The 22492-nt window shown below is 44.7% G+C and overlaps 1 protein-coding gene across 1 annotated transcript in view; it reads left to right on the top strand.

Moving 5' to 3' along the window:
• Nucleotides 1–3240: 3240 nt before the first annotated feature.
• LOC126095709 (adipokinetic hormone/corazonin-related peptide receptor variant I-like) overlaps nt 3241–22492 on the top strand; it is a 141904-nt gene continuing 122652 nt past the window's right edge. The window contains exon 1 of the mRNA XM_049910460.1: nt 3241–3342. Coding sequence (XP_049766417.1) covers nt 3241–3342 — 102 coding nt within the window. The remainder of the gene's footprint in view (nt 3343–22492) is intronic.

The following is a 22492-nucleotide window of genomic DNA, read 5'->3' as shown; positions in this document are numbered from 1 at the left end:
TGTCTGGCGCAGTTATTACATCGGTTACTCCGGCTACAAAATGCCAGGTTATCAAGATTTAAGTGAGTTTTGATCGTGGTGTTATAGTCGGCGCAGAGCGGTGGGACACAGCATCACCGAGGTAGCGACGAAGTGGGGATTTTCCCGTACGACAATTTCATGAGTGAGTGTGCCGTGAATATCAGGAATTCGGTAAAACATCAAATCTCCGACATCGCCGGAAAAAGATCCTGCAAGAACGGGACTAACGACGACTGAAGAGAATCGTTCAACGTGACAGAAGTGCAACCCTTTTCGCAAATTGCTGCTGTTTTCATTGCTGGGACATCAACTAGTGTCAGCGTGCGAACCATTCAACGAAACATAATTGATTTGGGCTTTCAGAGCCGAAGAGCCACAAGTGTACCCTGGATGACTCAACGATACAAAGTTTTACATCTCATCTGGGCCCGTCAACACCATTGGACTGTTGATGCCTAGAAACATATTGCCCGGTCGGACGAATCTCGTTTCAAACTTTGTCGAGCCGATGGACGCATACAGGTATGGGGTATTGAGACAACGTCATGAATGCGTGGATCTTGCATGACAGCAGTGAACTGTTCAGGCTGGTGGAGGCGCTGCAATGGTGTGGCGCATGGGGGCATGTGCAGTTGGAGAGATATGGGATTCCTAATGCGCCTAGATACGACTATGACAGATGACACGTACATAAGCATCCTGACTGATCACCTGCATCCATTCATCTCTATTGTTCATTCCGACGGACTAGGACAATTCTAGCAGGACAATGCGACACGCCACACGTCCAGAACTGCTACAGGGGGCTCCAGGCACACTCTTCTGAATTTAAACACTTCCGCTGGCCACAAGACTCCCCAGACATGAAAATTATTGAGCATATCTTGCAACGTGCTTTTCAGAAAATAACCGAACCTCCTCATGTACTCTTACGGATTTATGTACAACCCTGCAGAATTCATGGTGTCACTTCCCTCCAGCACTACTTCAGACATGAGTCGAGTCCACGCCACGTCGTGTTGCGGCACTTCTGCGGGCTCACTGGGACCCTACACGATGTTACGCAGGTGTGCCAGTTTCTTTGGCTCTTCGGCATATTTATATACAGGGTGGTCCATTGATCGTGACCGGGCCAAATATCTCAGGAAATAAGCGTCAAACGAAAAAACTACAAAGAACGAAACTTGTCTAGCTTGTAGGGGGAAACCAGATGGCGCTATGGTTGGCCCGCTAGATGGCGCTGCCATAGGTCAAACGTATATCAACTGCGTTTTCTTAAATAGGAACACCCATTTTCTTATTACATATTCTTGTAGTACGTAAACAAATGTGAATATTTCGGTTGGACCACTTTTTTCGCTTTGTGATAGATGGCGCTGTAATAGTGACAAACATATGGCTCACAATTTTAGACGAACAGTTGGTAACAGGTAGGTTTTCATGTACCTTTGTGAACTTATCATTTCTGAGAACGCTTGCTGTTACAGCGTGATTACCTGTAAATACCACATTAATGCAATAAATGCTCAAAATGATGTCCGTCAACCTCAATGCATTTGGCAATACGTGTAACGACATTCCTCTCAACAGCGAGTAGTTCGCCTTCCGTAATGTTCACACATGCATTGACAACGCGCTGACGCATGTCGTCAGGCATTGTCGGTGGATCACGATAGCAAATATCCTTCAACTTCCACCACAGAAAAAAATCCGCGGACGTCAGATGCGGTGAACGTGCGGGCTATGGTATGGTGCTTCGACGACCAATCCACCTGTCATGAAATATGCTATTCAATACCGTTTCAATCGCACGCGAGCTATGTGCCGGACACCCATCATGTTGGAAGTACATCGCCATTCTGTCATGCAGTGAAACATCTTGTAGTAACATCGGTTGGACATTACGTAGGAAATCAGCATACATTGCACCATTTAGATTGCCATCGATAAAATGGGGGCGAATTGTCCTTGCTCCCATAATGCCGTACCATACATTAACCTGCCAACGTCGCTGATGTTCCACTTGTCGCAGCCGACGTCGATTTTCCGTTGCCCAGTTGTGCATATTATGCCGGTTTACGTTACCGCTGTTGGTGAATGACGCTTCCTCGCTAAATAGAACGCGTGCAAAAAATCTGTCATCGCCCCGTAATTTCTCTTGTGCCCAGTGGCAGAACTGTACACGACGTTCAAACTCGTCGCCATGCAATTCCTGGTACATAGAAATATGGTACGGGTGCAATCGATGTTGATGTGGCATCGTGAACACCGACGTTTTTGAGATTCCCGACTGCCGCGCAATTTGCCTGCTACTGATGTGCGGATTAGCCGCGACAGCAGCTAAAACAGCTACTTGGGCATCATCATTTGTTGCAAGTCGTGCTTAACGTTTCCCATGCGGCTGAACACTTCCTGTTTCCTTAAATAACGTAACTATCCGGCGAACGGTCCGGACACTTGGATGATGTCGTTCAGGATACTGAGCAGCATACATAGCACACGCCCGTTGGGCATTTTGATCACAATAGCCATACATAAACATGATACCGACCTTTTCAGCAATTGGTAAACGGTCCATTTTATTACGGGTAGTGTATCATGAAGCAAATACCGTTCGCACTGGTGGAATGTTACGTGATACCACTTACTTATACGTTTGTGACTATTACAGCGCCATCTATCACAAAGCGAGAAAAGTGGTCCAGCTAGAACATTCATATTTCTTTACGTACTACACGAATATGTAATAAAAATGGGTGTTCCTATTTAAAAAGAACGCAGTTGGTATCCATTTGACCTAAGGCAGCACCATCTAGCGGGCCAACCATAGCGCCATCTGGTTTCCCCCTTCAAGCTAGACGAGTTCCGTTCTTTGTAGTTTTTTCCTTTGATGCTTACTATCACTATCAATGGACTAGGCTGTATATACACTTGGAGAGCTCCTGTAATGTTATTTGTGAAAACGTGTTCCAAACAGCCGTTCACCACACGGTTCCATGTTCGCGACCATCGAGAGATGCCTCTGAGTAGCCTGAATGTTGCATGTAGGCATTTTCTGCCCGAGGTGTGTGCATTGTACAGTATAGTAGAAGCACTTTGTGCTTGGTACTTGTGAACACTATCCGTAGTCGACTGTTCGTCCTCTGGTAGGTGCCGAAACGTGACGCGCGTCTTCCAAGCTCGCCTCAAACACTGCGGTTGGAGGGGAACGTGCTGACGATGTTCGGAGAAGACCCAGCCACGCGCACTCTGGAGATGGCACAGACGCTGCACACGGGTGAAAGTGCCGTGTGGCGTGTTGTCCGTGAACACCAGCTCCAGGTATTAGGAGCCAAGGACTGCCAACGACAGATACAGTTCGCGTAGTGGTATTTGCAATAATAAGTATTCCAGCCACCGTTCCCGAGCCTGGTGCTGTTCACGGATGAATGCATGTTTACCAAAGAGGGCGTATTAAACTAGCACAACGTACATGTTTGGGTAGACGAAAATCCTCATGCGCAGGTGGTACAGAATCACCAACTCTGGGTCGGTATTAACTTCTGGACTGGGGTAATAGGTGACAATATCATTGAGCTGTATCTAGTGCCGAATAGAGTATCAGGACCTATCTACTTCACATTTATTACAAATGCCTACCGTAATGGATGTAGCGACACTAAAGTGTTGGATGGACATGTGGCTGCAGCACGATGGCGCTCCAGTACACTTTGATGTGGATGTGTTGGAATCATGTGAACGTCGCATACTCCAATCGATGTATTGGTAGAGACGGACCAGTTCCATGTCCGTCACAGTCGTCAGATCGAACAGCTCTCGACGGTTCGTGTGGGATGGTAGAAATAATATGGTATATGACACACATGTACAACCAGCGGAGGACCTTATTGCTCGAGTCCACGGAGCGATTGAGATACCTCAAAGGCAACCCCACGTATTGCCTAATAAGCACGAGGTTCAGCAATCCCGATGTGGGATTGGATTGGACTGTTTGGGGGAAGAGACCGAACAGCGAGGTCAACGGTCTCATCGGATTAGGGAAGGACGGGGAAGGAAGTCGGTCGTGCTCTTTCAAAGGAACCATCCCGACATTTGCCTGGAGAGATTTAGGGAAATCACGGAAAATCTAAATCAGAATGGCCCGATGTGGGATCTGCATTGACGTAGGAGGTACGCAGTTCGAATCAAGTTTCTAGAGTAGACAGCGCTATGTGCTACATTCTGGGTTTGTTAACACAATGTGGAATGCACACACATCTCAGACTTGAAAAAAGAGACAGCATTATACGACCAATGCTGTCTCTTTTTTCAAGTATACCTGTTATCTGGTCGTAGTGCACAAGACAACATCGAGTCGCCAATCAATACATCTCAGACTTCGACGCTCTTCAGCGCCCAAGCCGTATGATGCTGGATACGGCTTCCTCTTGAAAACCCCTCAGTACAGCTTCCCATACTAAGCATTGTCAGTGTTTTTTGGAATACCATATATATACACATGTAGTACACAATCATGCCATGCATCGAAAACTCAATATCTAATCATATAACATCGTAAAGAATTATTATTAAGAAAGATATATTAACGCCCATACATAAATCAATGCTAAGGGGTAGTGGTTGGCGAGGGGGTAGGGAAGAAGCGGCTAATGTCACAATACCAGCACGGCCATTACTCTGTTGCGTGTATATTGAGGGGAAGGTGAGAGTCTGAACATGTCAAGCACTGTTGCTAAGATTACACGAGGCATAAATGTGGTCCTACACTGACGTGACAAACGTCGTGGGAATCCTCGTAATATCGTGTCGGACCTCCTTTTCCTCATCGTAGTGCAGCAAATCGACGTGATATGGACGCAACAAGTTGAGCCATGCTGCCTCTACAGCCGTCCACAAATGCGAAACTGTTGCCGGCTCAAGATTTTATACACGAACTGAGCTGTCGTTTATGTCCCATAAATGTTCGGTAGGACTCATATCGGGCAGTCTGGGTGGCGAAACCATTCGCTCTAACTGTCCAGTATGTTCTTCAAGCCAATCGCGATGAATTGTGGCCCACCATCGTTGTTTGGGAACATGAAGTCAATGAATGGTTACAAAAGGTGTGGGAGTGGCCGAAAAGAACCATTTCCAGTCAATGATTGATTCAGTTGGACTAGACGACCCAGTCCATTCCATGTAAACACAGCCCACAGCATTATGGAGCAACCACCAGCTTGAACAATGCCTTGTTCGTTGGGTCTGCGCGACCCTCGAACCCTGGCGTCAGCTCTTACCAACTCAAATGTGGAGTCGTCTGACCAGGCCACGGTTTGTACGCCATCCAGGAGCCATCCGATATGGTCACGAGAGCAGGAGAGCCGCTGCAGGGGATGTGCTTTTAGAAAAGGCTCTCGCGTCGGTCTTCTGCTGCCATAGCCCATTCATTAACCCCAAATTACGCCGCACTGTCCTAACAGATACATTGATTTCTGCAGTTATTTCACGCAGTGCTGCTTGTCTTCTGTTACCGCTGACAGCTCCACGCGAACTCCGCTGTTCTTGGTCATTAAGTGGTCCGTGGTGAGAGTTAATGCTTGAAATGCGATATTCCCGCCACGTTCTTGACTCTGTGGATCTCGGAATGCTGAATTACGTAACGATTTCAGAAATGGAATGTCCCATGTTGATGTTCATCTTATATCCTCCTTTCATGACACTGCCCATTCCGCTCAACTGCTCTTCCTGGTCCTTTGCTGTCTCTGACAGAATTACAGTGTCATCGGCAAACCTTAAAGTTTTTATTTCTTCTCCAAGGATTTTAATTCCTACTCCAAATCTTTCTTTTGTTTTCTTTACTGCATGCTGAAAATATAGATTGAATAATACCTTTCTCGCTCCATTCTCATACACTGCTTCCCTTTCATGCCCCTCGACTTTTATAACTGCCATCAGCTTTCTGTACAAATTGTAAGTAGCCTTTCACTCCCTGACTTTACACCGGCCACCTTCAGAATTTGAAAGAGAATATTCCAGTCAACATTGCCGAAAGCTTTTTCTAAGTCTACAGTTGCTAGGGACGTAGGTTTGCCTTTCCGTAACCTATCTTCTAAGATAACTCGTAGGGTCTGCATCGCCTCACATGTTCCAACATTTCTATGGAATCCAATCCTCGAGGTAGGCTTCTACCAGTTTTTCCATTCGTGCTAGTATTTCGCAACCATGACTTGTACTTATGATAGGAAAAAGCATTTTTTATCCGTCTGTCTGTTTGTTTGTCCGTCTGGTAACCCAAGCGAGATGGCGCAGTGGTTAGTATACTGGACTCGCATTCAGGAGAACGACGGTTCAAACCCACGGCCAGCCAACATGACTTAGGTTTTCAGCGATTTTGCTAAATTACTTCAACCATTTACAGGGATGGTTCCTTTGAAAGGGCACACCCGAATTCCTTCCCATCTTTCCTCAATCCGATGGGGACCGATGACATCGCTGTTTGGTCCACTTACCCCGAGACAACCAACCAACCGTGTATTAAAATCTTTGGAAAAGTTTGACGACTTAAGTTCACATTTACATCGCATACTCAGGTGTATGATCCCTGGGCGGTGTAAAAATTGTAAACTTCAGTGCACTCAAAAGATATGGCCATTTATGACACACAAGCCGGCCGGGGTGACCGAGCGGTTCTAGGCGCTACAGTCTGGAACCGCGCGACCGCTACGGTCGCTGGTTCGAATCCTACCTCGGGTATGGATGTATATGATGTCCTTAGGTTAGTTAGGTTTAAGTAGTCCTAAGTTCTAGGGGACTGATGACCTCAGAAGTTGAGTCGCATAGTGCTCAGAGCCATTTGAACAATTTTGAACCAATTTTGACACGCAGTCTGATATTCGAAAAATCACTCACTGCACGTTGACATAGAAACATGGAATTTAACATAATCAAGATTTTGTAGTACAAGTAAATGAAAAAACCGATAATTGTTAATTTGTAATTATTTTACACGAAAAAATGTTTTGTTGGTTAATTGTTATCCGCGTGTCTGTCTGTCTGTCTTTTCAAAGCTATTCTTGCCAGAAATAGGTTGATGTATCAACTTCAAATTTATATTTCATAATAAAGTGTATCGTCCCTTGGCGGTGTAAAAAATTTAAAGTTCTGTGTCAATGCAGTCAAAAGATTCGGTCATTTAGGTGTCATATTTTCATACTTGCAAACTCTCTCATCAGAACTTATATTTCCCGTTGATCTAGAATCATGTTCCACACTACAAGTAAAGTAAAAATTCTTAACGGTGTTAAATTGTAATAATATCACATAAAAAATATCTTTTGTCATTTGAACATACTTTGCATTCGTAATCCATCGATAGCATAAGAGACGAACACAACTGCATGCAAACATAAAATGTAAGCTACAGTCATGGTTCAGTAAATAAATAAAATGTATTTTATTATATTTTCCCTAATGAATTCCCCTGGTCGCTTCTTCTTGTTTTGTGAGTCCGGGCCAGTCTGGAGACTTTGATACCGTCTTGGAATTCCGGCACCTGCATCTTGTCAGTATCGATATCGATAACAAGGAAAAATGTTGAGATTCTCGACTGCCAGGGTGGATGTACCGTGCTATACATACACTCCTGGAAATTGAAATAAGAACACCGTGAATTCATTGTCCCAGGAAGGGGAAACTTTATTGACACATTCCTGGGGTCAGATACATCACATGATCACACTGACAGAACCACAGGCACATAGACACAGGCAACAGAGCATGCACAATGTCGGCACTAGTACAGTGTATATCCACCTTTCGCAGCAATGCAGGCTGCTATTCTCCCATGGAGACGATCGTAGAGATGCTGGATGTAGTCCTGTGGAACGGCTTGCCATGCCATTTCCACATGGCGCCTCAGTTGGACCAGCGTTCGTGCTGGACGTGCAGACCGCGTGAGACGACGCTTCATCCAGTCCCAAACATGCTCAATGGGGGACAGATCCGGAGATCTTGCTGGCCAGGGTAGTTGACTTACACCTTCTAGAGCACGTTGGGTGGCACGGGATACATGCGGACGTGCATTGTCCTGTTGGAACAGCAAGTTCCCTTGCCGGTCTAGGAATGGTAGAACGATGGGTTCGATGACGGTTTGGATGTACCGTGCACTATTCAGTGTCCCCTCGACGATCACCAGTGGTGTACGGCCAGTGTAGGAGATCGCTCCCAACACCATGATGCCGGGTGTTGGCCCTGTGTGCCTCGGTCGTATGCAGTCCTGATTGTGGCGCTCACCTGCACGGCGCCAAACACGCATACGACCATCATTGGCACCAAGGCAGAAGCGACTCTCATCGCTGAAGACGACACGTCTCCATTCGTCCCTCCATTAACGCCTGTCGCGACACCACTGGAGTCGGGCTGCACGATGTTGGGGCGTGAGCGGAAGACGGCCTAACGGTGTGCGGGACCGTAGCCCAGCTTCATGGAGACGGTTGCGAATGGTCCTCGCCGATACCCCAGGAGCAACAGTGTCCCTAATTTGCTGGGAAGTGGCGGTGCGGTCCCCTACGGCACTGCGTAGGATCCTACGGTCTTGGCGTGCATCCGGGCGTCGCTGCGGTCCGGTCCCAGGTGGACGGGCACGTGCACCTTCCGCCGACCACTGGCGACAACATCGATGTACTATGGAGACCTCACGCCCCACGTGTTGAGCAATTCGGCGGTACGTCCACCCGGCCTCCCGCATGCCCACTATACGCCCTCGCTCAAAGTCCGTCAACTGCACATACGGTTCACGTCCACGCTGTCGCGGCATGCTACCAGTGTTAAAGACTGCGATGGAGCTCCGTATGCCACGACAAACTGGCTGACACTGACGGCGGCGGTGCACAAATGCTGCGCAGCTAGCGCCATTCGACGGCCAACACCGCGGTTCCTGGTGTGTCTGCTGCGCCGTGCGTGTGATCATTGCTTGTACAGCCCTCTCGCTGTGTCCGGAGCAAGTAGGGTGGGTCTGACACACCGGTGTCAATGTGTTCTTTTTTCCATTTCCAGGAGTGTACATAATGAAGTATGTACGAAACCCCGAGTGTCCAGGTCCTATTCGTACTTCTCCAGGTTTTATTAATAATTTGTGTTGTTATACCTGTCTCTTGAGAATGGCACGATAAACCGAAAACGCAACTGCGTATAAATTAATTTAGACATCGAGCAAGTGAGTCTAAGTATAATCTGTGCCAAACACAAACAAAATTCTTCTACGTCGTTCCAATGTTGTTTTACAATTGCCGCCTTATACCTATTCCTTCCTTATTGCGTCAGCTAACACAGTGGTAAAATGCGTTATCATACGTCCCAGTGAACAGCAGTAATATAAAATAAACTGCGAGCTGGGTGAGAAAAAAAAATTACGACCATGCAAAAAAATGACCCACATTACGAGCTAGCAGCACAATCCCAGAAATAGACATTTGTCTACGTGGTAATGACTAAACGCATAAGCGGTTGGTTGGCATCTGATGCAGCTGTGCTGTTTACTGACTCATGTGGCTCATTACAGTAGGGTATCAACTGTACATGGCAACAGAGTGATGTAATGAATGTTCGTTTCATTATTGTTTAAATAAACGGTGCTTCAGGAATATCGTGAAAGTTTATTTTATCGTTGCTTAATGAAAATAAGATTAAACTATGATTTTGTACCTACACCCTTACCATGGTAACATAAAGACAGCATGCAAGAAGTCTGTCCGCAGTGCCGTATGACTGTTGGCCTGCCTGGGTTTCTTCCCTTCAAGTGGACTCTCCCAACATTCCACTGTTTCGTTTATCTCATCCAGAGTCAGTTGTATCGTTGGTGTGTGTGGTTACGTGTTGAGGTGAACGTTTAAGATTAATTCCTTTGTTCGTTTGTTTCGTTTTTGTCACTGTTAAAATGTTAACAATTGAAGAACGTGTGTTTTTAGTCGAACGAGTGTTCGAAGCTGGCGGTAAATACACAGTTTCAGTTCGTCAAACATTTAATTCAGTTTTCCCGGAGATAACACTCCCACGTCGCGATACTGTGCGAGATTTGCTTAACAAATTTCGAAGTACGGGTTCAGTGACAGATACCGAGCAGTGGTCGTCATAGTGTTTTGTCTTAGGATAAACTACTCGATATTTCCGATAAAATGTCCATGAGTCCGAACAAGTCAGTAAGAAAACTCGCCCAGGAAATCGATATTAGTATCGGAGCGGCCCAGACAGCTATAATGAAAAAATTAGTAGAATGAGATTTTCACTCTGCAGCGGAGTGTGCGCTAATATGAAACTTCCTGGCAGATTAAAACTGTGTGCCCGACCGGTCGGGCACACAGTTTTAATCTGCCAGGAAGTTTCATATCAGCGCACACTCCGCTGCAGAGTGAAAATCTCATTCTGGAAACATCCCCCAGGCTGTGGCTCAGCCATGTCTCCGCAATATCCTTTCTTTCAGGAGTGCTAGTTCTGCAAGGTTCGCAGGAGAGCTTCTGTAAAGTTTGGAAGGTAGGAGACGAGATACTGGCAGAAGTAAAGCTGTGAGACCGGGCGTGAGTCGTGCTTCGGTAGCTCAGATGGTAGAGCACTTGCCCGCGAAAGGCAAAGGTCCCGAGTTCGAGTCTCGGTCGGGCACACAGTTTTAACCTGCCAGGAAGTTTCATATCAGCGCACACTCCGCTGCAGAGTGAAAATCTCATTCTGGAAACATCCCCCAGGCTGTGGCTAAGCCATGTCTCCGCAATATCCTTTCTTTCAGGAGTGCTAGTACTGCAAGATTCGCAGGAGAGCTTCTGTAAAGTTTGGAAGGTAGGAGACGAGATACTGGCAGAAGTAAAGCTGTGAGACCGGGCGTGAGTCGTGCTTCGGTAGCTCAGATGGTAGAGCACTTGCCCGCGAAAGGCAAAGGTCCCGAGTTCGAGTCTCGGTCGGGCACACAGTTTTAATCTGCCAGGAAGTTTCAAAAAATTAGTACTTTTCCCATACAAAGTGACAGTCACGCAAGAACTGAAAAATACTGATCATGGCGAGAGAGTGCATTATTGTCAATGGTTCAAAAATTTCGTTCAACAAAATAAAACGTTTGTCACTGTTGGTTTCATTTACCCCGTGCATGAACTCGCAAAATTCTCGTACGTGGAGTACTGCAAATCCATTGTGTATCCACGAGGAGCCACTTCATTCTGTGAAAACAGGAGTTTGGATTCCAATTTCTAGACGTCTGATTGTGGGTCCCATATTTTTCAACGAAACAATAAACGGACAACGACATCCATAGGAGAACTTGCGTCAAATGAAATACTGAAAGGTTATTTTCAACAAGATGGTGCAACCGCGCATATAGCTCGCGTTTCAATGTCACTGTTTGCTGATCTTTTTGGTGATCGCATAATTTCACAGCAATTTTTGTCTCCACGATCACCTGACCTAACACCACCTGACTTTTTCTTCTGGGGTGCAGCGAAAGCAACTGTCTATAAAAACCGTCAAAATCCATCGATGAATTAAAAACTGTAGTATCCACTTTCACTGCTTCTGTTACAGAAGAAATGTTACAGCTTGTCTTTGGAAACATGATTAGACGAATTGAATTGTGTATTCTACAACAGGGGGGACACTTTCAACATTTAATTGGAAAATTTGTAAGTAAAAATGAATATTCAGTAAATGAATAACTTATATTTCACTGAGTTTCTTTTCGGTACGGTATATTCACTGCGGCACACAGCACGCACGGCACTGCGGAGAGACTTTTTGAACACCCCGTACACGTGTACAAAGTACGCAGCGCGCCCGCTCGTGTAATGAAGACCGGCTCGCGCGCTCGTGTGTTAATAACAGTGCAGGTGGAGAAATGCTCGCTTTTGCTGACGCAGTATCGTCGGGTAGCTGAACGCTCAAGGTGCGGTTTCGAACGCGGCCGCAGGCGGCAGCACTGGAATCCAGTGTTTACAATGTGAGGCACGCGGGACGCGGCGTCGGCGCCTTCTGCCGACGTAAACACCTGCTTCGGCGACGGACCGCACAGCCGCTCAGGAACCAGGGGTGCAACTGGCGCCCAACTGCGTAGCTGCCGGAAACTGCTTCCACTGGACAAACGTACCCAACACATCTGCGGAAATGAGTTTTTCACACCGATGAAGAAGAGTTCGGGATCAGTGTGGCAAAATGATCTGTAATTTCTGACGCTGGGCATGAAGAATACAGAAATGTTTAAGTGAAAGATAACGACTGGAAAGCTGTAGCCGAGGAATGAAATAAAATAAGGAGGTGTATTAAAGCAGTTATTTACTAACGAATAGATTCATGAGTGCATTGTTTATGGCAATTATCCTAAGAGTTTGTTAAAAAGACAGATGATGTATGTCTTATATGAAGCATTATTCACAATCCATTGGTAACACCAGGCTCTTGCTACGCCACAGCGCCAGAAGAAATCTAAAACTTCGTCTCTAAATTCAAATCCATTATTGTTAACAAATGCCCCAAAACGTTGTCCGCAGCTCGTGGTCGTGCGGTAGCGTTCTCGCTTCCCGCGCCCGGCTTCCCGGGTTCGATTCCCGGCGGGGTCAGGGATTTTCTCTGCCTCGTGAGGACTGGGTGTTGTTTTATGTCCTTAGGTTAGTTAGGTTTAAGTACTTCTAAGTTCTAGGGGACTGATGACAATAGATGTTAAGTCGCATTGTGCTCAGAGCCATTTTGAGCCCAAAACGTCAAACGCTTAGTACACTGATGAAAAAAGAGGGAAAACCCAAAAATAATAATGTACAGTAATGAAATTTCTGGAATACTGTTGTTTAGGTAACAAATTTTTGTGATCACAGGCTAATGTAAGCCATTACAAATGTGATATGCTGGTACGTCAATAATCGGTGTAACCTCTAGAATGTTGAATGCAAGGACGCAAACGTTCATGCTTTGTGTTGTACAGATGCCGGATGTCATTTTGTGGAATGGAGTTCGGGGATCTTGATCGGTCAATACCAGTAACGTCAATGTGGTAGTTATGACGCTGGATTTTTCGTCCAGTCATGTCCTAGTATGAGATCGATTGGACACAGATTGATCAAACAGGCCAAGGCCACATGTCGACAATCGAACAACGGTATGGTTCAAAAATGGCTCTGAGCACTATGGCACTTAACATCTGTGGTCATCAGTACCCTAGAACTCAGAAGCACTTAAACCTAACTAACCTAAGGACATCACGCACATCCATGCCCGAGGCAGGATTCGAACCTGCGACCGTAGCGGTCACGCGGTTCCAGACTGAAGCGCCTAGAACCGCTCGGCCACAACGGTCGGCGAACAGCGGTATGTAGGCGAGAGTTATCGTGTTGGCAGACACCCCGTTGAATGCAGTTCATGAATGGCAGCACAACCGGTCGAATCAACAGACCAGGATGCGGGGGTATTAAACTTCTTTTCTGCCATTTTCTTCCCCCTATCCGATTTCTGAAATATCCCGTTGTCAGATTATTTTGCGTAAGCGCCGATATCAACGCCAATGAATTTTCAATGGCAGGTTTCAGTGGCCAAGCGGTTCTACACACTTCAGTCTGGAACCGCGCGACCGCTACAGTCGCAGGTTCGAATCCTGCCTCGGGCATGGATGTGTCTGATGTCCTTAGGTTAGTTAGGTTTAAGTAGTTCTACGTTCTAGGGGACTGATGACCTCAGATGTTAAGTCCCATAGTGCTCAGAGCCATTTGAACTATTTTCAATGTGCAATCACAAAAGGCGACCGTAACTTTTAAAAGAAATCTGTCTTACTAAAAAAAAAAAAAAAGGAGCAGTGATTCATTCTTCTCTGGTGTTCTTATGCGGCCGTGCTCTTATGCAAACATTATACAGCCAACTCAATTAGGTGTGTTACATTTATGCGATAGTTATGGTTCAATACGTCTAAAATCTGATTCAGTTGGAGATGGCATCTGTTACATAGTCTTTTACTGTTAAAATCTTTGGTATATGTTGCACCATTCATGATATCTAAGATGCTGATACTCTATATGCAAATGAGAAAGACCGGTAGCTTTGGCCTGTAGCCAAGAATCCGAAACAAATGGAGACGTGTAACTAATACAGATTCCATTTAAGTACGATGACTGTAAGAAGTTAAAGTTGTTAAAGGAGAGTTGCCAGAGGTCAAACAATTTTTTTTTTTTTGTCATCAGTCTACTGACTGGTTTGATGCGGCCCGCCACGAATTCCTTTCCTGTGCTAACCTCTTCATCTCAGAGTAGGACTTGCAACCTATGTCCTAAATTATTTGCTTGACGTATTCCAATCTCTGTCTTCCTCTATACTTTTTGCCCTCTACAGCTCCCTCTAGTACCATGGAAGTCATTCCCTCATGTCTTAGCAGATGTCCTATCATCCTGTCCCTTCTCCTTATCAGTGTTTTCCACATATTCCTTTCCTCTCCGATTCTGCGTAGAACCTCCTCATTCCTTACCTTATCAGTCCACCTAATTTTCAACATTCGTCTGTAGCACCACATCTCAAATGCTTCGATTCTCTTCTGTTCCGGTTTTCCCACAGTCCATGTTTCACTACCATACAATGGTGTACTCCAGACGTACATCCTCATAATTTTCTTCCTCAAATTAAGGCCAGTATTTGATATTAGTAGACTTCTCTTGGTCAGAAAGGCCTTTTTTGCCCTAGCGTGTCTGCTTTTGATGTCTTCCTTGCTCAATCCGTCATTGGTTATTTTACTGCCTAGGTAGCAGAATTCCTTAACTTCATTGACTTCGTGACCATCAATCCTGATGTTAAGTTTCTCGCTGTTCTCATTTCTACTACTTCTCATTACCTTCGTCTTTCTCCGATTTACTCTCAGACCATACTGTGTACTCATTAGACTGTTCATTTCGTTCAGCAGATCATTTAATTCTTCTTCACTTTCACTCAGGATAGCAATGTCATCAGCGAATCGTATCATTGATATCCTTTCACCTTCTATTTTAATTCCACTCCTGAACCTTTCTTTTATTTCCATCATTGCTTCCTCGATGTACAGATTGAAGAGTATGGGCGAAAGGCTACAGCCTTGTCTTACACCCTTCTTAATACGAGCACTTCGCTCTTGATCGTCCACTCTTATTATTCCCTCTTGGTTGTTGTACATATTGTATATGACCCGTCTCTCCCTATAGCTTACCCCTACTTTTTTTCAGAATCTCGAACATCTTGCACCATTTTATATTGTCGAACGCTTTTTCCAGGTCGACAAATCCTATGAAAGCGTCTTGATATTTCTTTAGCCTTGCTTCCATTTTTAGCCGTAACGTCAGAATTGCCTCTCTCGTCCCTTTACTTTTCCTAAAGCCAAACTGATTGTCACCTAGCGCATTCTCAATTTTCTTTTCCATTCTTCTGTATATTATTCTTGTAAGCAGCTTCGATGCATGAGCTGTTAAACTGATTGTGCGATAATTCTCGCACTTGTCAGCTCTTGCCTTCTTCGGAATTGTGTGGATGATGCTTTTCCGAAAGTCAGATGGTATATCGCCAGACTCATATATTCTACACACCAACATGAATAGTCGATTTGTTGCCACTTCCCCCAAATACTTTAGAAATTCTGATGGAATGTTATCTATCCCTTCTGCCTTATTTGACCGTAAGCCCTCCAAAGCTCTTTTAAATTCCGATTCTAATACTGGATCCCCTATCTCTTCTAAATCGACTCCTGTTTCTTCTTCTATCACATCAGACAAATCTTCACCCTCATAGAGGCTTTCAGTGTATTCTTTCCATCTATCTGCTCTCTCCTCTGCATTTAACAGTGGAATTCCCGTTGCACTCTTAATGTTACCACTGTTGCTTTTAATGTCACCAAAGGTTGTTTTGAGTTTCCTGTATGCTGAGTCTGTCCTTCCGACAATCATATCTTTTTCGATGTCTTCACATTTTTCCTGCAGCCATTTCGTCTTAGCTTCCCTGCACTTCCTATTTATTTCATTCCTCAGCGACTTGTATTTCTGTATTCCTGATTTTCCCGGAACATGTTTGTACTTCCTCCTTTCATCAATCAACTGAAGTATTTCTTCTGTTACCCAGGGTTTCTTCGCAGCTACCTTCTTTGTACCTATATTTTCTTTCCCAACTTCTGTGATGGCCCTTTTTCGAGATGTCCATTCCTCTTCAACTGTACTGCCTACTGCGCTATTCCTTATTGCTGTATCTATAGCGTTAGAGAACTTCAAACGTATCTCGTCATTTCTTAGTACTTCCGTATCCCATTTCTTTGCGTATTGATTCTTCCTGACTAATGTCTTGAACTTCAGCCTACTCTTCATCACTACTATATTGTGATCTGAGTCTATATCTGCTCCTGCGTACGCCTTACAATCCACTATCTGATTTCGGAATCTCTGTCTAACCATGATGTAATCTAATTGAAATCTTCCCGTATCTCCCGGCCTTTTCCAAGTATACCTCCTCCTCTTGTGATTCTTGAACAGGGTATTCGCTATTACTAGCTGAAAATTGTTACAGAACTCAATGAGTCTTTCTGCTCTTTCATTCCTTGTCCCAAGCCCATATTCTCCTGTAACCTTTTCTTATACTCCTTCCCCTACAACTGCATTCCAGTCGCCCATGACTATTAGATTTTCGTCCCCCTTTACATACTGCATTACCCTTTCAATATCCTCATACACTTTCGCTATCTGTTCACCTTCAGCTTGCGACGTCGGCATGTATACCTGAACTATCGTTGTCGGTGTTGGTCTGCTGTCGATTCTGATTAGAACAACCCGGTCACTGAACTGTTCACAGTAACACACCCTCTGCCCTACCTTCCTATTCATAACGAATCCTACACCTGTTATACCATTTTCTGCTGCTGTTGATATTACCCGATACTCATCTGACCGGAAATCCTTGTCTTCCTTCCACTTCACTTCAGTGGCCCCTACTATATCTAGATTGAGCCTTTGCATTTCCCTTTTCAGATTTTCTAGTTTCCCTACCACGTTCAAGCTTCTGACATTCCACGCCCCGACTCGTAGAACGTTATTCTTTCGTAGATTATTCAGTCTTTTTCTCATGGTAACCACCCCCTTGGCAGTCCCCTCCCGGAGATCCGAATGGGGGACTATTCCGGAATCTTTTGCCAATGGAGAGATAATCATGACACTTCTTCAATTACAGGCCACATGTCCTGTGGATACATGTTACGCGTCTTTAATGCAGTGGTTTCCATTGCCTTTTGCATCCTCATGTCGTTGATCATTGCTGATTCTTCCGCCTTCCCACCCCTAGGACAGGAGAGTGCCCTGAACCTCTATCCGCTCCTCCGCCCTCTTTGACAAGGCCGTTGGCAGAATGAGGCTGACTTCTTATGCCGGAAGTCTTCGGCCGCCAATGCTGATTATTTATCAAAATTTGGGCAGTGGCGGGGATCGAACCCGGGACCGAAGACGTTTTGATTATGAATCAAAGACGCTACCCCCCCTTTTTTTTGTTCATTGATCATCGTTGTGTTCGGTCGTTGCGGACGTCGGAATACATCCTGTTGAAGTTCGGTGGTTGATCCTTCCACTCAGTTTTTTATTTCAGAGGCCAACCGGCTCTCTGGCGAACAGGAAATATTGGTGAAACATTTGAATCAAACGATGATCTTTGAGTACTATTACAGAAAAGAAAACGCAGTATGGTTGGTAGTAATGATGATATGAGATTGAAAATGTGCGAAGAAACGGCCGAAAGCAAGCAAAAGATATTAAAAACATATATGGAAACAAAACTGATGACGTCATTGACTTATTTCTCCGTCATATCAACGATGTTGTACGAAGTTGACAGAGGGGAACAAAATCTGTCGTCAGCTGGTATCAACAGTCCTTCAACCTTCACACCTCTGGCAGAGTGTTCGGTATTAGAAAGTAACACAATTCACCAGGACGTGGAATTGCGGCACACTGTAATAACGTATGAAATTACGTACTCTCACCTGAGTGTCAAAAGTAATTTTTGTTCTGCTGTGGCCTCTTTCATAAAAGTGGGCACGAAATCAAATTGTCTTTTATTTAAACGGCAATAACTCCTAATTACGTTAACAAATGTATTTTAATCAACGCTGTGTAACTTCCTTTTACTGTTGTCCTTTTATGTACATGTATTGCGAGCTTTAGTTTTTGCTTGTTATTTAAAAATAAAACATCCTCCTCCTCTTCTAATAACAGCGCAATAACTGCTGTCGTGGCCGAGTTGTGGAACTGCTGTAGACTACCTAGACCGTGAGTCAGCGCAGACTACCGTAGTTTTCCTAACAGCTTTTGTCAGTTAAGATCGCAACCTCGTTACCTGCACATCAGGTGTGTTGCAGACCTAACGGGCGGTACTTCATTTCGATTGTCTTCTTTTCATATGCGATCACTCTGTTCTGTATCTAACTCTGTACTCTGCAACCCACCGTGAGGCGCATGGCAGATGTTACGTTCCATTGTAAAACTTACTGGAGTTTCCTCCTCTTCCACTCACGTATGGACCGTGGGAAGAATCACAGTTTGATGACTGCCTCTGTGAGTGCAGTAATTATTCTAATTTTCTCCTCACGATCCCTATTTGACCGATACGAAGGGGTTTGTACTATATTCCTAGAGTAATCATTTAAAGCCCATTCTTGTAACTTTGTTACGGCGGGGCCAGGGATTTTCTCTGCCTCGTGATGACTGGGTGTTTTGTGATGTGTCCTTAGGTTAGTTAGGTTTAAGCAGTTCTCAGTTCTAGGGGACTGATGACCATAGCTGTTCAGTCCCATAGTGCTCAGAGCCATTTTTTTGTAACTTTGTTAATAGACTTTCTTGGGATAGTTTACATCTGCCTTCAAGTCTTCCAGTCCAGTTTCTTCAGTATCTCCGTGAAACTCTCCCACGGATGAAATAAATCTGTGACCATGTGTGCTGCCCATCTCTGTACACGTTCAACATCCCCTGTCACTCCTGTGCTGTGCAAGTCCCACACACTTCAGCGATATTCTAGAACAGGTCATACGAGGATTTGTAAGGAATCTCCTTTGTAAATTGATTGTACTTCATAAGTGTTCTACCAATAAACCGAAGTCTACCACCTGCTTTACCCACAACTGAATATGTAGTCATTCCACTTCATATCCCTACAAAGTGTTACACCCAGGTTTTTGCATGAGTTTGCTTATTCCAACAGTGACCCACTGATAGTATAGTCATACACTGAAGAGCCAAAGAAACTGGTACACCTGCCTAATATCGTGTGGGGCCCCGGCGACCACTCAGAAGTGCCGCAACACGACGTCGCAGGGACTGAACTAGTGTCTGAACTAGTGCTGGAATTGACGCAATGAATCCTACATGGCTGTCCATAAATCCGTAAGAATACGATGGGGTTGAGATCTCTTCTGAACAGCACGTTGCAACGCATTCCATATATGCTCAATAATGTTGATATATGGGAAGATTGCTGACCAGCGCAATGGTATAAACTGAGAAGAGTGGGTCTCGAGCCACTCTGTACCAATTCTGGACGTGTGGGGTGTCGCATTCTCCTGCTGGAATTTCCTAAGTCCGTCGGTACGCACAGTGGACATGAATGGATGCAGGTGATCAGACAGGATGCTTACGTACTTGTCAGGTGTCATAGTATCGGTTGTCCCATTTCACTCCAACTGCACACGCCCCAGACCATTACAGAGCCTGTACCAGCGTGAACAGTCCCCCTGCTGACATGCAGGGTCCATGGGTTCATGAGGATGAGTCCATAGCCGTACACGTCTATCCGCACGATGCAATTTGAAACGGGACTTGTTCGACCAATCAACATGTTTCCAGTCATCAGCATTCTAGTGACCGTGTCGACGGCCCAAGGCGATGCGTAAGGCTGCGTGTCGTGCAGTCGTTATGGGTAGACGAGTGGGTCTTCGCCTCCGAAAGCCCACATCGATGATCTTTCGTTGAATGGCCTGCACGCTGTCGATTGCTGATGGCTCAGCATTGAAAATTGCAGCAATTTGCGAGAGGGTTGCACTTCTGTCACGTTGAACAATTCTCTTCTGTCTTCATTGGTCCCGTTCTTACAGGATCTTTTCCGGGCTAACTCGGAGATACTGTGTCCCAGCCCTCGTGCGCCGACTGTAACACCACGTTCAAACTTACCTGCCCACATCTCGTGGTCGTGCGGTAGCGTTCTCGCTTCCAACGCCCGGGTTCCCGGGTTCGATTCCCGGCGGGGTCAGGGATTTTCCCTGCCTCGTGATGGCTGGGTGTTGTGTGATGTCCTTAGGTTAGTTAGGTTTAAGTAGTTCTAAGTTGTAGGGGACTGATGACCTAGGATGTTAAGTCCCATAGTGCTCAGAGCCATTTGAACCATTTGAACCAAACTTACCTAAATCTTGATAACCTGCCATTGTAGCAGCAGTGACCGATCTAACAACTGGACCAGACATTTGTTGTCTTACATAGGCGTTGCCGACTGCAGTGCAGTATTCTGCTTGCTTACGCATCTCTGTATTTTAATACACATGTGTATACCAGTTTTTTTTTGTCGTCTCAGTTTAGGATACAACAACTTCTCGTTCGTGAACTGTAAAAATTTACATTTCTGAACATGTAAAGCATGTTGCCTGTGTCTGCACCACTTAGAAATGTCACTACCCTAGAAAACGGCAGTGGTGAACATTTATCAACTGAGAGAGGGTACAGACTTAAGGTTCAAATGGTTCAATGATTCAAATGACTCTGAGCACTAAGGGACTTAACCTCTGAGGTCATCAGTCGCCTAGAACTTAGAACTACTTAAACCTAACTAACCTAAGGACATCACACACATCCATGCCCGAGGCAGGATTCGAATCTGCGACAGTAGCCGTCGTGCGGTTCCAGATTGAAGCGCCTAGAACAGCTCGGCCACACTGGCCGGCACGTAGCGTAAGGGACATTTTTGTTCTATATAGTTATCCTCCTTTTTGTTACGTACAAATAAACACTATCTGTAGCAAAATTCACATTGTCAGTTTGTAGTTCTTGTATTATTCGAAAATTGTTGATTTGTAACGTGCAAAAGAGGGATGTTGTATTCAAAGGAATATATATGGCTAGAAAACGCAATTTCCTAAAATAAAGGGAGAACCTCAAAGAAAATACATATCAAACATCGGTCGAATACTTCGTGGAGCTTACATAAAGCTTCTTACTGTTATTCAGAGACAACGTTTAGACTTTTCAATATTAAGAGAAAACATTCGCGTTTGATCATGATGAAGAATGTTCTGTTGGGTACAAAACAACAATACTAATTACGCAGATTCTTTTACGTTTGCGGATGTAAACTGCACTTGCATCAAAAGTAATTGTTTTGGTTATATAAAAGCTCAGAAATTACACGATGGTCTAATGACGGTCAGATAAAATGTATGTAGTGAACAGTTTTATATGGTTGCCTTTGAAAATGATGGAATGCCGAAATGCGTAAGGTTGTAGTGTCCCACTAACGAGTCCTGAGGAGGAGTAGAAGAACTGCAAGATTGCGCGACAAAGAACGTACTTGACAGGAGGTCTCGTGGTCGCGGGCTGCCTGCTGTGCACCTTGAAAAGAGGGCTGTAGGGTGAGTTAGAACACGGAACTCGGCTGGGATCTCAGGGTACACTGGATGCAATCATGAATCAGTGCATGAGGATATACACACTGGAAGCACCCTGGCACATCCGTTCTATAAATAAGTCTGTATAGATTTCTTAGTAGTGTAACTTCTCATAGTTCCCCGAGTTTAAGTCCCAATGTAACCTTCCCTTCACTTATCGACCTTAATGACAGTGAAAAAATTAAACCGCGTGTACCTAATGGAAATTTGCGAAAAGCAATCGTCACCGAAGTTAATCTGTCGGTAAAGAGGGAGGAAAGGGTTACATCTAAATGAAAGGAAAAATGGAAATGAAACTGGTGGAAATTATTTTGAAAAGGGGTAAAGTTAATAAAGAAAGTAAATGTGCGGTCGTCACGTTAACAATTAATTGACGCTAATTAGATATTTGAAATTTGGGGGAAGTTACGGTCGCCAGTCCTAAGGACAATTGCTGTAGTAACTGAAAAAGAAAGGTTATTGCACATATAATTAGCACTAGAAGCGTGGCAACTGAAGGCTGACACGTGCACTGTGAAAACTGAAAGTTTGTCAGAAGTAATAAATTTCGCTACACTCTGACTTAATTTAGCAAAAGAATTAATAAAACCGGAAAATCGAAAATTAATTTAGTGGCTGAAGTTAATAGTGAGCTTTCTTTCTGAAGCACATCGAAATTGAGTAAAATACGGTTAGTCTTGGACTACCTCAACAATCATTTCAAAAGCTACTTGAATCTACGCAATTTAGAAATAAGAGATTTAACTTTGAACTTGAATTAAATGATTCTGAACAATTAACAATAGTAAAATTTAGTACGTACCAAGCTGAGCTGCAGTCACAGGTAAGCTAAAATACGGTAACAAA

The sequence above is a fragment of the Schistocerca cancellata genome, chromosome 8 (genome assembly GCF_023864275.1).
Source record: "Schistocerca cancellata isolate TAMUIC-IGC-003103 chromosome 8, iqSchCanc2.1, whole genome shotgun sequence".
NCBI classification, from domain to species: Eukaryota; Metazoa; Arthropoda; class Insecta; order Orthoptera; family Acrididae; genus Schistocerca; species Schistocerca cancellata.
The sequence above is the reverse complement of the archived record's forward strand: the minus strand, read 5'-3'. Positions and strand labels throughout refer to the sequence as shown.